General features: G+C 36.9%; 1 protein-coding gene across 16 annotated transcripts in view; it reads right to left on the bottom strand.

Annotated features, from left to right (window-relative positions):
* GUCY1A1 (guanylate cyclase 1 soluble subunit alpha 1) overlaps window positions 1-18094 on the bottom strand; it is a 73318-nt gene that overhangs the window by 32672 nt on the left and 22552 nt on the right. For 8 of the 16 annotated variants that reach the window (XM_033215553.1, XM_033215565.1, XM_033215557.1 and 5 more), the window contains 2 exons: window positions 8442-8808; window positions 1508-1569 (listed from right to left, as the gene is read on the bottom strand). In XM_033215553.1, the coding sequence (XP_033071444.1) occupies window positions 1508-1569; window positions 8442-8696 (317 nt within the window). In that variant the 5' untranslated portion in view covers window positions 8697-8808. The remainder of the gene's footprint in view (window positions 1-1507; window positions 1570-8441; window positions 8809-18094) is intronic. The other 8 variants (XM_033215561.1, XM_033215563.1, XM_033215564.1 and 5 more) reach the window with 3 other exon arrangements.

Genomic DNA, 18094 nt, shown 5'->3' with positions numbered 1-18094 from the left:
GGAGTGCAGTGGCGCAATCTCGGCTCACCGCAACCTCCGTCTCCTGGGTTCCGGCGATTCTCCTGTCTCAGTCTCCCAAATAGCTGGGATTACAGGCATCTGCCACCATGCCTGGCTAATCTTTGTGTTTTTAGTAGAGACAGGGTTTTGCCACGTTGGCCAGTCTGGTCTCGAACTCCTGACCACAGGTGATCCATCCACCTTGACCTCCCAAAGGGCTGGGATTACAGGTGTGAGCCACTGTGCCTGGCCCCTATTACATTTTCTGTCAGCAGTAAATGTGCTAAATTGTATTTGATTCACTAAATAAATCAGATTTTAAAAATGTAACTTTAGTGATGAGGTGCAGAAGCACATGCCTGTAATCCTAGCGGTTTTGGAGGCCAACGTGGGTGAATGCTTGAGCTCATGAGTTTGAGACCAGTCTGAGCAACATGGTGAAATCTCGTCTCTACAAGAAAAAAAAAAAAAAATTGGCTGGGCATGGTGGCATATGCCTGTAGTCCCAGCTACTCTAGATGTTGATGTGGGAAAATGGCTTGAGCCAGGGAGGCAGAGGTTGTAGTGAGCCAAGATCGCACCACTGCCCTCCAGCCTGGGTGACAGAGCAAGACCCTGTCTCAAAAAAATAAAAATAAAATTTCAAAGAGTAACTTTAGGCCCATGCCCGTAATCTCAGCTTTTTGGGAGGCTGAGGTAGAAGGATGACTTGAGCCCATGATTTCTGGGCAGCAGTGAGCTATGATCACACCACTGCATTCAGCCTGGATAACAGAGTGAGACCCTGTTTCTAAAAAAAAAAAAAAAAAGTAACTTTATATTAAACATCTTCAGAAACCCTTTAAAAGAATACTAGAAGAAAAGTATAAACAAAACTGATGCTCTGCAGTGCAACCAAACTAGTTAGGAGAATACAGAAACACTTCCCTGAGGATTAATAAATAGCTGCTACCCCCAGAACCCTGAGTCTCCTTCCTCTTAAGCCCTTGATCCTTCTACCTCCTCCTGATGCCGATACTAAAGTGTTAACATGTTGTTGAGGTGTGTGTTGGGGATGGGGTACCTGCTGGGACCCTGCTCAAAACTTTGGCAGCATCCTTCAAGCAAGAAGACTGTTTGGGATCCATGACTTACCTGTTGTTAAATATTTTAGAAGTTACTGATTAGTATGAAAGCATCAGCCTTGCAGGAGCTTGTTAAAGCAGCAGTATATAACCACATGCTTAAAATAACGGGCTCTGAAAACCCGGGCTTGAACCCCAGCTGTCTTTTTCTTAACCAGCTATAAAATTCTAAACACTTCATATAAACCTCAGTTTAATCATTTATCAAATGTGAAAAATAGATGCACTTAATTTCAAATTAGTATCAGTGAAAGCACTAAGTCCAGTTTCCGACATATCACAATGATTCAGTAAGGGTTAACACATTCAGTAAGTGCTGACCATTAGCAGCAGTATTAGTCATTGAAACAAGAGGTTCACACAACTAAAGTGGTTTGACTTACCTGCTTTCTTTTATTTGGTGCTTTGCCAATGTTCTCTGAAGTGCAAGGTTCAGCCGTTCAAACTGAAAGTTCAAAAGAAATATTTTAAACATTCCCTTAAATAATAATTTGTTTGAAATTATATATTTACAAATGCATCCTGAAGATTTATTTTAGAGAAGCAAAAACATTATACTGCTTGAATGATAAATGTTGTGAATTTTCACTTTGGAAACGGGAACTGATTTTCTATGTATTTTTCAAACTGGAGAAGAAGCAATGTGCTGAGACTAATCTGAGACTGGATATGTGTTGTGGCCCGCAGGTTTAACTTTTGGTGGTGGTCTCACTGACAGCCACGGAATAGTTGAGCTGGTTGTGAATCCAAACAGAAGATTTCAGTTTGGCAGTGTTAGGTCTTCTGCAATATAGGATTCCATGGGTATCACTTCCTCTGAGTCAGGAAATCCCTCCAAATGGGCAACGAATACTTCAGTCTCAACATGGACCAAGCCAAGCAAATTTCTGTTCCCTTTATAAACTCCACACTCAGCTGCCCCAGTGACTCTCTGCCCTTAACTACACATTCATATCATCTTCTTGTCTAGTGAACTCTGGAGTTATCTGTCTCTTCCTGTTTTGATCTCTTAAATCTAATCTGTCACCAAAGTTAGTTGATCATTTATTTGAAATGAGCTTTGGGTTTACCTTGGCTTATACTGATTTCCTTTCTTTGAACCAATAATCCTCATCAAATACTTATGGTTTTATTTTCTTTTATTGATTTCTGAGAATTTCATGAGTTTTCCTATTTTGCAAGACATTTGTATGTAAGCTTTTATATTTAATAAATACATGTTGAGTAGCTATTAATTTCTCTTAACAGCTGATTGTCTCTAATAAATAAGTGGAAAGCAGAGCATTGATAAACAGTGGTGTCCATTTTTATGCATTCCATGTAAAAATCATATGTATCTATGTATGTACTTCCCTCTCTCTCTATATATGTGTGTATGTGTATATATATATATATAAAACCATATATTATATATATAGAACCATTGATTCTTTCTATAGTTTCCCTAGAGGAAAGTGAAACATTTTTTGCTGTTCCAAGTTGAGAAATTCCTTTTTCCTTAAGAACTATTTATATCTCTTGTAGAGTTTTCACCAGTCAAGTAGGGTACTGGAGTAAACCAAAATAGAGCAAGGTTCTGTTTTAATGAAATGAGTTATGAAAAGGGCTTTTAGTTTTAAATATACACATACAAAGCTTAGAAAGAAAATTTAAAAATGTATTGAAAGAAAGCACAATTGCTGAAAAAAAATAAAGATAATTTACATTTACAATGTGGAACAATTTTTCAGACTATTCAGATACAGAGAGAAAGTATAACATCTGCCACAGGATGAAAGAAAAGCTGGTGGAAGACACACCCAGAGAGCAGATTCTGAGCAGGGCCTGGTGATCTATGTAAAGGCAAAGAGCAGTTGAGAAACATGTTCAAGAAAGAAACTATGGGCATATTTCCTAGACATCTTTCTCATCAAGGAAAAAGGAAGGTAACATTAAATTAGTGATGCTGTATGTAAGTAAATTAGCCAGGGTGCTTGAAATGTTTAAATATCTGAAGAACCGTCTACTTAGTAGAGTAGAAAGTTACTCCAATAATAGAGTATTAATGTGGATACAAATCCATGAAAGCATGAGTGGCTATGAATTCTTTATTCCTGCAAAATGTATTCACATGAAAAAAGAAGTCTTTAATAAAAAAAGGGTTGCTGCCTTTGCACTTGAGCTCTCAGTTTTCCTTCATAGCATTTGCTCTCCACCTTTGTAAATTTTTCATAATCTGTCTCTTCCATTACAACAGAAGCTCCAAAAGGGCAGACAGTGTCTGTTTTGCTTACCCCTGTAAGTCCAAAACCTACAATAGTACCTATCCATAGGAGATGTTCAATACATATTTATTGAATGAATGAATGAATGAATGATGTCCACCTGCCAGCTACTCAAAGTCTTGAAGGCTTAATCTATAAAATTGTATCTGTGAAGTGATAAAGCCAAATACAGAGGTGTTACTCTCTTAGCTAGTTTACAAACAAATTTAGGTTGTTTGCAATTTAAAATATTTCAATTATATTTGTGTGTGTGTGTGCATATGTGTGTGTGTATATATATATGTGTGTGTGTGTATGTGTGTGTGTGTATATATATATATATATATATATATATATATATAGCTTCTGGACCAGGAACTTTTTTTTTTTGGATTTAGAGTTTTGCCCTGTCATCCAGGCTGGAGTGCAGTTGTGATCACAGTTCACTACAGCCAAGAACTCCTGAGCTCCAGTGATCCTCTTGCCTCAGCCTCCCAAGTAGCTGGGACTACAGGTATGAGCCACCATGCTCACCCTGACCAGGAACATTTTATGGGCCAGGGAGCAAGAAAACCCAACCAATTCTGCACTGAAGAATGCTTTCTTCTTCTTCTTCAATGCTACTGGAGATACTCTACTCCTCTTTATGTCTCTGATTAAGCCAAGGGGGATACTCTTTTACCTTTTTAGTCAAAATCCTTATTTGTCTTTCATTTCCTTCCTACTGCCACTAGAAATGGCTTTTTCTGGTCTTTTTCTCCTAACGTATACACTATCATTGTAACAGGGGAGGAGAAATGATCCCCTTCCAATTGCTAGGGTTGGTGGAGCAAATGTGTTTTTGGCTTTCCATTTTGAATCAAAACTTATTTTCCTAAAGAAAAAAGGAATAAAGTCTGTGCAAAAAATTACTAGCATACTTGACTGAAATTATGAGTGAATAGGCTTTTATGGAAATCTACATTCATCTTATACCATTACTCCTCTGGAAAAGTTTTGTAAATTCAAAGCAATACCCGTAAGAGACAGAACTCACATGTGTTTTCCAGGCAGAATATTTATTGGTAGAGGCTGCTGTTGCATCGAGTTTCCTACCTTGGTGCTGTACTTCCTGTGATATATCCTGACCCTGAGATGACATGAGTCCACAATAAAATTATAAGCAGGATTCAACTATAAGTGAGATCTGTCAAACACAGCTAACCTCAGGGCCTCATGACATAAAATCAACCATTTCAGGACTGCTCCAAACCCCAACAATTCTATATATTAATTTTTGGTTTCAGATTTTAGAACTAAATCCAATATTTCCTTCCAAATTCATTCCTTACAGTTCAATATATGCAAATATTGTGTAGCAGTCTTTTGTAGATCTTTTAGTTGCCTATCACTAAAATGCCCTACTATTTGGGAAAGCCTTCATTTTGAATTTGGAGGAACAAGTCCTCTTATTTGTACAATCACCGGAACCTGAAGTATTGTAGATTGTGGACCTTCTGATTTACAGAGGGGACACTTGTCCCCCAATGCAAATAGTTTGTAGTGCTCTCAAGTTTGTTTCTTTTGACTAAACAATTATCTTTTGGCTTCATAAAGAATAGATCTGATTAAAGTGTTAAAACAAGTGCTTTTGCCACAAATATACCATATATGAATACTTCAGGAATAACTGCTATTTGATGCAACATTGCTATCAATGATGTGAATTTTAATAAAATCTCATTGGTGTGGTTTATGGACAAGTCACTATTTTCATTGGCTTTTTAATTTTTCTACAGTTTTTAATGTTTTTCTAGACCAAGGATATTTTAATTCATAAGATAAGTTGTAACTGTGTTTCTTTTTTTCTTCTTTCAACCTAATATTCTAGAACACATCTACAGACCTCATGATTCTCTTCAAATGCTCCTACTTTTGCTAGGTACTTGATTTGGGATCTTATCATTTATGTAAGCATATCCAATTCAATTGATTCAGTTCAGTAAGTGGTTTCTGATTTGCTGTGACTGTGGTTCCATTAAAAGCTCCTTCAAGACAGTATGCCTGAAGGAGCTTACAGAATTATTGGGAAACAATATCCAGGAAAAAAGAGCAAACAATATTATGTTATATTATATTAGGAAGAGCAATGGATCATGAATGAAATGCAGAGAGTTTTCCATTTCTCCAGTTATCTTTTGCTTTAAGCAAGAGATCTAAATTTATGTGCTTCCATTTCTTAAAATAGAAATGATAAGTTTGCATTAGATGATCAAGAAGACTTTTTAAAACTCTAGTATTCCATTACTTGGGAACGACCTCTCACATGTTACATTTGCTAAGGATAATTCATTTTTATACTTGCCCGTTCACTAATAAAAATATAACCAGGAAGTTGATTCTGATTATCTAAAACAAAAATTGTTATGTCAAATGCTATTTTAAGTATCTTCTTTTGGATTATTAATATAACTGAAACTAAATAGTAGTCTAAGCATTAAATCTATAAACTTAACAGATAATCAGTAGAAAAAAAATAACAAGAATTTATCAAAGATAAGTAGATGTTTGAAGTCATCTAGATTGAGTACTATACAGCTCAAATGTATTCAACACTGGAACATTTACTGCCATAAAGATAATGTCTCAGTTGGAGAGGAGTTTTAGTCACTAATGCCAAACATACCTCTTCCATTTCCTATACTACAGTCAAATCTTAATGCTTTATTCTTATAAACTAATGAACAAACAACATAGACTACTAAATTTTAAATATATATACATATATATATATACACATACAATTTTAATTTGGTATTGCATCCTAGTCTTTCAGTACATTTTCCTAGCAAAAAGAGAAGGGAAGTTTACAGCAGCCTGTATGGGAAGTTTACAGCAGCCTGTATGGCTCTTCAGGATCAGGAGAAGGCACACCACCCAGAAACTTCTCTCTCAGCAGGAAAAGAGAGGAATGGAATATGTACATCCATGGAAAATGTTTGAGAGGCTCTCAAAATCTCTAGCTGAGCCAACTGGTGAATGTCTTTTCCTGTCAAAACCAGTCTGAAAAGAAGCAAAGAGGTGACTGCATACTCAAGTGTGCAGGCACCAGTGCAAAACTACAAGGAACAGGAAAAATCGGGGAAATATGACACAACCAAATAAATAAATCTACAGTAACTGGCCCTAAATAAATGAAGAACAATGAATTACCTGACAAAAAATTCAACATAATGAAATTTAGTGAATTCTAAGACAACACAGACCAACAACTAAATAAAATAAGAAAACTATACGTGAGTAAAATGTGAATATCAACAAGGAGATAACCACAAATATAGAACCAAGCAAAAATTCTGGAATGAAAGAATAACTAACTGAAAAAAACTCAGTGGAAACCATCAACATGAGACTTAAGCAGAAGAATCAGCAAATTCAAGAGAGGTCACCTGAAGTTATTCAGTCAAAAGGACGAAAATAAAAATGAATGAAAAAGACTGAAGGAAGCCTGTGGAACTTTTGAGGGCACCATCAAGTGAACCAGAATGTTTTTCAAAAAAGAGTCCAATATGTGTATGACTTCCACTGTAGAAATTCAAAATTTACTAAACAAAATAATAAAGCCAACATAGTAAGGACAGGATTCAGGGAAAACATGGAAGCTATCTAGCTTCCTCATCATCACCATCTGTTCATGTCTGTTCATTTCACTCTGTCCTTGGAAATGAGAGCACCGATTGTTTCCCAGAGTGTTCTACAAACCAACTCCCTGAGGAAGACTGTATTCCTTTTCCTAGCGAATGCTGGCTGTCTAGCAACTAGAGTGGGGTAAGAATAATTAAACATTTCCATTTCAAAGGTTATCTGCCAAAGTACTATTGTGTTAATATCATATCTGAAATAAACTCCCTCAACTTTCTGCTAAGTCCAATTTATCCATCCTTCAAACTTCTATTTCTTCTTTCTCAGTCATTCCAGCCTGGACTGTTTACAGCAGTAATTAATTGCTCTACCCTTTGAAAGCTGTGTGATTTTGGTCAAGTCACTGAACTTCCCTAGCACTTCCTGGGAGTAAAACAAGATTATCTGTGAAATTCCTTTCAGTTCTGAAAATCAGCCAGTCTGTGTTTCTTTGGTGCTTTGCACACAGTAGAGGGTTGGTATTGAGTCAATTAAAAATTTTCAATGTATTATGTTAGCCAGTGTCTGATTGAGTCAATGTCCAGCCAAATTCATAGGTTAAACAAATCTATATAAAACTATGAAGACTGACAGAGGGAGGAAGACATCATGAAGATCTTCAACTGCTCTTCTATTTATCCTACAGAGGGAGAGGAGCTTTCTCTACATGTCCCCTCTATTCCTAAGATATTTGACCTGTTTAGGTCTGTGTCCTGTTCCCAGAAGTTTCCTTAAAGGTGTATTGACACAAGGTGCTCTAGATCTCAACATGACACTATGCTATGCAGCTTGCAGGGCTATATGAAGAGGTGTCAGAGCTAATAACACACAGGTGTAGGCAATCACAGGCTCATGACTCCAACCCAAGGGAGAAGGTCAAGACTGGTTGAGCAGAAACTTCAGAATCAGAGCAAACAGTCAAGGGAGATCTTCACAACTCTGAAAATTGGCAGGGGACGTATGATGCTCTTTAAAATTAGGAGAGAAAACCTCAGCAGAAAATACGCTATTCTTTGAAGAATTTAATTTTAAGATAATAGCTAACAACTACTGACTGCTTATGGTATGGCAAGAGCTATGGATGGTTTCACTTAAAACTCATTAAAACTCTAGAAGGTGGGTACTATTACTATTTCCACTTTACGGATAAGGAAACTGAGGTAAAGAGGCATTAAGCCTGTTGCCCAAAATCATAAAGTTTGTCAGAGTGCAATGTTCTTTTGAAAAGAATTCAAGATCATAAACATTTTAAGATAAAACACAACTTAAGAACATAATTGCTTAAAAGAATATTTTTATGTGTTTCAAGAAAATATTCTACATTTATTGTAGCCTTGAAAGTGAGAAAGGAAGTGTTTAAATTTTCCTTAGAAAAACATTCTACAATTTCAAAATCTAAAGAGCAAGCACTCACCTCTGGGAAAATCAGTTTGCAAATACTCTCTGCCAAAGTGTGAAGATAGACTCGGCTCCGACTCGTTTTTCTTTGAGGAAGACTTTCTTGTATGTTCTTCTCAGGAATGTCTTGACAGATGGGCACAGTTGCTTTGCAGCTCTCTGAGCTTCCTGCTGCCTCCTCTGCAGACTCATTAGGAACTTGACCTGGTGCCAGTAGGGAGAAAGGACACTCTCCTGTGATCTTGAGATCCTTGAGCTTCGTGCAGAACATGGTGTTGGTGTCTCTTACCCTGCTGTGATCTCCTCCTGATGAGCTGTAGTTCTTATATGAGACTGACAAACAGAAGCCACTATCAATTCAAGGACACTGGTAACTGGGATGTCTACGGGCAGCAAAAGGTCAGAACAGAAAGAGGAGTGACTTTATGCACTGATGAAAACAGAAAAAGACAGGTGAGAAAAAGCAATAGTCACATCATTTCAAGTTAAAAAAAAATTCTGCTGGAAATGCCAGTTATAAAATGAGCAGGACATTTGGCAAAGAACTTTACTTAATGTGTGTGAATTTCACTATATTAGCAAAATACTTGCTCTTACTATTTTAACTTCTAAAATAAAATATATTTTTCCAAAATGTTCTTAACATCAACTACTGATTTCCATTTTTATACTCATCTGGACTCATCTGATCCAGTTTGATTTCACAAGAGTGGAACACCACGGTTTTATGACAAAAGCCACATCTAAGTCTATGTTTTATTAATGCTTATACTACTACATTCTCATTATGCTCTCCTTTCTGAAAAGTCAGAACAGTAAAAACCAATGGCTTCCAAAAATACCTAAGGGAAAATAATATGCATAATGATCCCCAAGTAAATGTTTTCAGATTTGAAACACCAACTTAGAAAAAAAAAAAGTTCAATGAAGATTATTACGGCGAAAGAAAATTTTTATCACTTTAAATAGTAAAGCAATTTAAAAATATTATCAAAATGAAAAAACATCAGAACTCCTGATCCCTAAGAACATACCATGGGATTTGCAGGGGTCTCTGGATCCAAATCTAGTCAGCACTGCAGTGAGTCAAAGACTACCCCACTTCACACTGAAATGATAAGCATTGTCATTCCAGCATATTTTCCCCTGTACTTTTGTTTTTGTTAATGTTGTGGTTGTAAATTATCTCACAATTCACAACCCATTTATCATTAGCTATTTGTTACTGGAACTGTCAAGGTGTGAATTCAGTTCATCAACAGTACTAATTATCTTGATTAACTGGGTCTACCAGCTATTTCCTACTCTTGGGGAAGAAAAACAAAGAGTGGAAAAGAACCCATATTTGCTAATCCCCACATGTACTAAGTACTATGTGCCTCACACAGTGCTGGGAACTCTATGTTTATAATTAATCCTCACAGCAACCATGTAACACAGGTATTATTATCCCCAGTGGGTGAGAAGCTCAAAATTTCAGGTACTTTTCTCTCATTTGAAATGCTAGAGAATGACTGAACTAGGATTCAAATGCAGATTCAGCTGACTGCGGAGCCTGTGTTTTCTATAACTCCAAACTAATATTACTAAGTTAGAGCAGTTTCTATCATAATTAGGCTTAGTTTATCAACTAAGAATAGATTTTTATCTTGAAAATATGGTTTACAAATTTGTATTAAAATTTAGTGAGGAACATAATTCTTCTGCTCATTGGCTGGTGGTATCTGAAACATGCAAGATACAGCCTTATATGTGAATCTTTAGAGTTGGAGTTCAATTAGTTTTTTTTTTTTAATTTACTATGCTCCTCAATGCTCTTAATATGTTCCCAGTATGTATAAGCAACAGCCTGTAAATTGTCACATGTAAGTCATCTAATAAGTTTAGAACAATGAACAACTCATTTTCTGAACTGGGACAAACAAGGAAGCTAAATTCAGTATCTGATCCCCATGGGATGTCATGGGACATTAGGTATAGAGGAAGATTATGGATGCTGCCAGGGCTCTGTTACCTAAAGTTATGACCAAAATCTACATGCATATATAATTTATGAATCTTCAAGGAGGGACAAAAGAAAATCTTATGCATTTGTGAGTAGAAAATTTATTCTGCCAGCATAGAATGGAAGTGGTCTATCTCAGTAGACTACTGAAGTGGTCCAAAGGTAATATGGCTATAGGGAGAATGATTGCTTAGCTTCTACAAAACCTAAAAATCTAATAATTTTACCCACATTTGTTTTGGGACTTACTTAATGTAATAAATATTTGTTTCTTAGTCTTTACTACATCTCAACATAATTCTATTATTGTTTAATAACTTCTCCTCTGATTTAAGCTTCAAATCAGTAATCAGCTTTAAGCTTTAAAAGTGCTTTAACCTTTTCTGTAAAGGTCCCGAGAATAGATACTGTCGGTTTTGCAGGTTACATGGTTTTTATTGCAACTATTCAACCCTACCATTGCAGTGTGAAGTCAGCCAGAGATGATATACAAATGAATGGGCACAGATGTGTTCCAATACAACCTTGTTTGTAAAAGCAGACTGTGAACATAGCCAGTAGTTTGCTGACCCCTGGTTGTAGAAAGCTGAGTATATTAACTAAAGCATTTTAATTAAAATATAATTCTGACTATAGGAGCAAAGTTATTTCCTCATCTCCTCTAGTCACTCCTCTTCAAAAATAACAGCCTACGCAGGTCCAGTTTTGATTGGGGTGGGGGAACTTGGAGAGTTTTTTTCATTATTATTTGTAGAGAAAAGGTCTCACTATGTTGCCCAGGCTGGTCTCGTAACTCCTGGGCTCAAGCAATCCTCCTGCCCTGGCTTCACAGAGTGCTGGAATTACAGGCATGAGCCACTGTGCCTGGCTGGGATCCAGTTTTTAAACAACCTCAAAGTAATCGAAGAGAGTGTAATAGATAATACTAAACATCTATTTATACAAATAATAGTAGCATTATTTTATATTAATTTTCAGGGAAAAGAGCTGTATTATCTGAATGCCACTATTTCAGTTACATCAATATCTAACTACAATAACTAGCAGAAAAGGGTACACAAAAACAAAAGGAACACAATAAGAAATGGAAGAGTATAGGTTAGGTCTGAGGATGGCATAGAATTATTACTAAAATAAGTTATTTTGGTATACATTAGAATTTTAGTATTGGACTTAGAAATTTGCCATAATATAGTTAATGATAGATCTTTCCATTAAACTTCACTCTCTCATTCACATTGGATTTCAGTGTTGGTACCCAAGCCCAATATTTTAATTCTTATCTTCCTACCAAATCCAGCTGCAGCAGAATACATTTGACCAGTCAACTTTCCTGGAAATAATTTCTTTTCCTGTACTGCAGAGTACTATAATTTCCAGGAAATATGCCGAACAGTGTTTTTTATTAAAGCAAAAACAGCCAACAGGAAACAAGTTGTGCTTACTTTAAGACAGTTAAGTATTTAGTCTTGTTAAATTACATATGTATAAACAAACTAATTAGCATTCTTCATCTGCTCAACTGATGAAATTACACTATGAAGCAGATGCACACAGTATTGATACCTTGGAAACCTGTTTGTCTTGCTTTTGCCTGCCAGGAATACAGAATATTTCTGGCAGGCAAAAGATTGTTCCTCAACTAAACTAGTGATGATTTTTATGGGTAACATTAGCAGTAACTTCAGAAATGGTTTGGTCAGTTGAATTCAGTATCTAGTTGGTTGTAGAAATGGTAATAATATGGTAAGGGAAAAAAATTAATATAGTAAATTTGGTGACAGGCCTTGGCAAGAAGTAGAATAATATGTTCTCAACTTGAAGAGGCACTTCTCATTCCAAAAGTTGATGATTAAACAGCCTCCGAATAAACTGAATGCTCTCTCTCTTTTTACTAGTGAGTGATTAACTTTGCCGTGGTGAGAATAATGACCCAGCTACTGGCCTAGTATTAATAACAGGGACAGATTATTGTTCAAGCAAGGCAATCCTCAATCATTTAAACTCTAGAATTTAAAATTTAATTAAGCATGAACTTTTTTTCTTTTCTTTTCTTTTTTTTTTTTTTTGAGACAGATTCTCACTCTGTCGCCCAGCCTGGAGTGCAGTGGCACGATCTTGGATCACTGAAACCTCCGCCTTACGGGTTCAAGTAATTCTCCTGTTTCAGCCTCTCAAGTAGCTGGGATTACAGGTGGCAGCCACCATACCTGGCTAATTTTTGTATTTTTAGTAGAGATGGGTTTTTGCTATGTTGGCCAGGCTGGTCTCGAACTCCTGACCTCAGGTGATCCACCTGCCTCAGCCTCCCAAAGCACTGGGATGACAGACATGAGCCACCGCGTTCATCCTAGAATTTAATTAAGCATGAACATCTTGTTTACTACATGAAACAAGGTCATGTAGACCTAAGGAAAACACCCCTTTCCATACTCTCTGATACTGATATACTTTTCTCCAAAAGCAGGTCTTAAGGAGCAGATGAAAAGTTAGAAAAAGACACTTTTCAAAAGAAGGCATACATGTGACCAACAATCACATGAAAAGAAGCACAACATCACTGCTCATTAGAGAAATGCAAATCAAAACCACAATGAGACACCACCTCACACCAGTCAGAATGGCTATTCTTACAAAGTCAAAAAATAACACATGCTGAGAAGGTTGTGGAGAAAAAAGGAATGCTTGTTAATTTACACTCTTCATGGGAGTATAAATTACTTCAGCCGTTGTGGAAGAGAGTGTGGCAATTCCTCAAAGACCTAAAGACAGAAATACCGTTTGACCCAGCAATCCTACTACTGGATATATATGCAAAAGAATATAAATCATGGCCGGGCGCGGTGGCTCAAGCCTGTAATTCCAGCACTTTGGGAGGCCGAGACGGGCGGATCACGAGGTCAGGAGATCGAGACCATCCTGGCTAACACGGTGAAACCCCGTCTCTACTAAAAAAAAAAAATACAAAAAACTAGCCGGGCGAGGTGGCGGCGCCTGTAGTCCCAGCTACTCGGGAGGCTGAGGCAGGAGAATGGCGTGAATCCGGGAGGCGGAGCTTGCAGTGAGCTGAGATCCGGCCATTGCACTCCAGCCTGGGTGACAGAGCGAGACTCTGTCTCAAAAAAAAAAAAAAAAAAAAAAGAATATAAATCATTCTATTATAAAGACACAGGCACACGTATGTTTGTTGGAACACTATTCACAAGAGTAAAACATGGAATCAACCTAATTGCCCATCAATGATAAACTGATGATAAAGAAAGTGTGGTTCATACACACCATGGAACTCTATGCAGTCATAAAAAAGAATGAGATCATGTCCTTTGCAGGGCGATGGATGGAGCTGGAGGCCATTATCCTGAGCAAACTAACACAGGAACAGAAAACCAAACACCGCATGTTCTCACTTGTAAGTGGGAGCTAAACAATGAGAACACATGGACACAGAGAGGGGAACAACACTCACTGGGGCCTTTTGGAGCATAAAAGGTGAAAGGAGGGAGAGGATCAAGAATAATAACTAATGGGTACTAGGCTTAGAAGCTGGCTGATGAGATAATCTGTGCAACAAACTCCCATGACACAAGTTTACTTATGTAACAAACTGCACTTGTACCCCTAAACTTAAAAGTTAAAAGAAATAGATAATAAAATAAATAAAGTATCGAAAAAAGAGGGAAGAGGCAAGCCTAAACATTATGTGTCCATCACAAAAGCGATTAGCTGTATCAAATGTCTACCATTAGACCTGGCACCTGGAAATGCCAATATCTGTGATAAAAAAGATATGAGCTTTTTAAGTTTAAATTTTAAAGTTTTCCTTTCTCAAAAATTGAAAAATATTACATAAAATCCCATAAATCTGTCTTTTAAAATAGATTTATTTTCACTTTGTAGTAGAAAATGTTTATAGAACTTTCCCTGTGATGTATCGGGAAAGCAGGATAAAGTAGTAGAAAAATTGGTGAGCATGTCTAATTCTCTCCACCACAAAGTTAAAAAGAGGCAAACAATCTCAGACTCCTCTCTAGCACCACCATTCTCTTTATTGTTACTCTTTTTGAAAGTTTGGCTTTATGGGCTGTGTTCATTTCCTTACATCATATTTATTCTTAAGTTTAAAACTATCTGGCTTTTGCTTTAGTATGTTACTGGTATCTCTTTATTAAATTTGATGATGCCTAAAAGTCAAAGCTCAAGACTTTTTTTGGCTTTTAACATAAATTCTCCATTCATCTGCATTTTCTTTTTAATAATTTCGATTCCAATAGATTCTTTGGTATCACTGGATTGTCTTCTACATCATATTCATGCATTCATGCACTTGCTCGTTTTTCCTCCTATTCAACAAATGTTTATGGATGTCCTGCTCTGTGCCAGGCATTCTTCTAGATACAAGGGCAGAGCAATGTGCAAAGAACACCCCTTGCTCTCAAGGAACTTACAATCCAGGAGGAAAACTATTTCTGATGTATCAGTTCCAAGCATGGCCTGTGCTGCAAAAAGGGGAGGGATATAGTGCTCTGGGAATGTAAATCAGAGATCTGAACCTAATCCTCTCAGAAACATCTGAGCTGGGCCAGGCCAAGAGAGTTCCAGAAAGAACAGCATGCTTGGGAGCCAACCTTCTAGGAAAGGAAATAATTCCAGTGTAGCAAAGGCATGAATGAGGTAAGAGAGAGCAAGGCAATGGTGGTAAGAGACAAAATAGGCAGAGGTCAGGATTTTGCAGAGTTCTACAAACCACATTAAACAAGATAATACTCTATTCTAAGGGCAATCAACTAAATAAGAAGCAAGAGAGTGAGTGAATTAGATTGCATTTTTAAAAGATTATTTGGAATGTAGAATGAAAAATGGGTCAGAGTGGGACAGATGGTAGATCTGGGTTGGGCAAAAAAGGACCCTGGGGGAAAAAAAATGAACCAATTGCAGAAGTAATTCTGAGAGAGAATCTGCAGGCCCGGGTTACTGACTGGGTGTGGGGGCCGGAGCAGAGGGAAGAAACATTCCTCTGACTTTACTTCTCAATATCCCAGCCAAGGAAACACTCTAGGGACCACAGAGCACAATCAAAATAGTCCATAATACATTTCCCATGACTTCGGTTGTTAATAATCTTAACCAAGCCCAGAGCTTGGATTTCAAGTATTATATAACACCTTGTGGGAGTTAGGTTACTCAAATTCTCCTGTTAAAATCTCATTTTGGGAAGCAATTTCTCCTTCTTGTTCAAAAGCCCAGAAATTGTTAATTCCAATTTCTATTACTGAGTAGGGCATTCACCTTCCTAACGGGCTGCATCTACATGTAAGTGTGAGCTGTCTCAAGCTATTTTTAAGGAGGAGGATGCTTACCTTACATTTTTGTAACTCAGGAACCCGTACTGATGATTCTCCCAAAACAAAGAGATCAACTCTGAAGACAACGGCAACCTCATTTTAGATAATCATATTAGAGTCCCTCTGCCCTCCAACTTGCCGGGTGGCGACCGCCTTGGTAAAACTGCAGTACTAGACACAAATTGTGTTTAATAAGCTGCATTAGATCTTTATTTAAAATAAGATGAGTGCAGTCCATAATCTTTTAAAATTAGATTTAAGAGGCAATTCTGTGGCATCTTTGAAGTAATAGCACAATTCAGTACACTCTATAGTAGGGAGATTTTAACTATTTGAATTAACATTTTGCTTCTCAGTTTTTATCAAAGTATTTTCAGAATGTTTTATAGCCAATTTAAGAGCAAAACCTTTGGGATTATAAATCCTGAAATATATTTTTAAAACTTCAGTGTGATGATGACTACAATTTGAATACATGTAGTTAAACATCTTCAAATTAAGTATCATCACTCCTTACGGTTCATCATGCTGATCATGAGGAAATCAGATAAACTTTTCAACAATTTTTCCCTAAAATATATAAAATAATTTCTTGCATCTTTTTCCATGATTCTCATCATAGTTACATGGCTAAAGTAGTTCCTTGCAGAGGCTTAGTCACTTTAAAATACACTTACTGAAAATGTACTAATGATTATGAAATGAGTTAAGGAAGAAATGTGATTCCTTTCTACTCTGTAAAAAGCCATTTTGCTTTTATCTGTTTTCAAACAAGTACTGTGCATTTCAGGAATGCCAATCGGCTTAGGCACATCTATCACTAGGGAAACAATGTCAGGATAAAATGGCAGGCATGCTAGATCCCCTTTGCTCCCCATTCTTCCTCTTAGCCCAGTCTGACCATATCCTCTGTCATGGAAGTACTGTTGCACAATTTCCCTTCATTTTTCTCTTGTCTCCGTAACTCAGCAGACTCAAGGCCTCCTTATAGTTCTTTCCCACCAACTACTTTCACTTTTTTCCCCTTAAGTCAAGGCCTACAATTGCTGACGTACAGTATTCATTAGAATTCAATACGTCTTTGAATTAAATTTTTATATTTGGGGGAATTTTTTTTTTTTTCTTAGTGCTCCTAAGCATTGAGTGATTTCACCCAAACACATTTTTTCCCCTAAGTCCTTTTATTTTTCGAAGGCAATAAAAGTGCACAGTTTTGAAGCATATGAAGTTTTCCAAGAACATCTATATTGTGTTATATCAGAAATACCTCTACTCTAATCGATGGTTGGTTTAAATTTGCAAATAAGGTGAAAAGCCAACCTACCAACCTGGAAGAAACACTCAACAAGATCACATTCTCTGAGACTCCACAGAGTACATTATGGTTTAGGTAAAATAATCTGATGAAACTTTTAAAGTGAAAACAAATCCTTGATGATTAAATAATTGAGCTAATTGATAGATTTCATTTCGGTGACATAATGAACTTGATGATTAGACATCATACTTTCTCCATTTTCTCTTTGTTTAAATTTTGGTCAGGCAGGAAGGGCTGGAAGTAAACTCTGTACATCCTTGATGTCATAGACACATGTAAACACACACACACACATACATACTTACCATATACACCCTTATTTTCCCTCTTCTGTAATGGTGAGTTTTTAAGTGCCTGAGAAATACAGGCAAGTGGGTGTGTATGTGAGTGTGTGTGTCTCATGCAGATAATTAGCATGACAGAGACTTCATAATTTGGAGGGTTGAGTTCACATAAATGTAAGTGCCATGCCCAGTTGTGCCCCGAGGCAATGGAGTTGGCATAGCAGTTAAAAGCTTAGGCTACATGAACAGATGGCCTGTGTTTGCTACCTGCGTCTACCATGTGCTAGCTCTGTGACGTTAGAGAAGTTCTTAAGTGAACTTCACCTCAATTTTCTCCACCTGAAAAATAAGGATAATAATAGCAACTATCTCAAATGTGTTGTGAGATTAAACAAAGCAATAAATAGAAAGCACTTAGAAAAGCACTGCCAGCTAGTATGGGAGGAATACATGCTGACTATCATAACTGCTACTCAGTGGTAGTGTGACATTAGACAAGTTTCATAACTTCATGAATTCTGCTATTTCACACATAAAACGGTAAAATCATGATGTAACAGATTCGAATTAAGAATTTGGAATAATATATATAAAGTGCCTGGTCTTGCCTAGCATTCATAGGTCCATAATTAAAATAAAAGGTAAAAGTCCAGTCTTGGATCAAGTCTTCAGTCACTTGCCTTACAAAAGCTGTGATGCCTCTTCTACTAGAACTCTAGG

The sequence above is a fragment of the Trachypithecus francoisi genome, unplaced genomic scaffold, assembly GCF_009764315.1.
Source record: "Trachypithecus francoisi isolate TF-2019V2 unplaced genomic scaffold, Tfra_2.0 Lachesis_group1, whole genome shotgun sequence".
In the NCBI taxonomy this organism is placed as follows: Eukaryota; Metazoa; Chordata; class Mammalia; order Primates; family Cercopithecidae; genus Trachypithecus; species Trachypithecus francoisi.
Note: the sequence above shows the minus strand (reverse complement) of the source record. Positions and strands in the feature narration are given on the sequence as shown.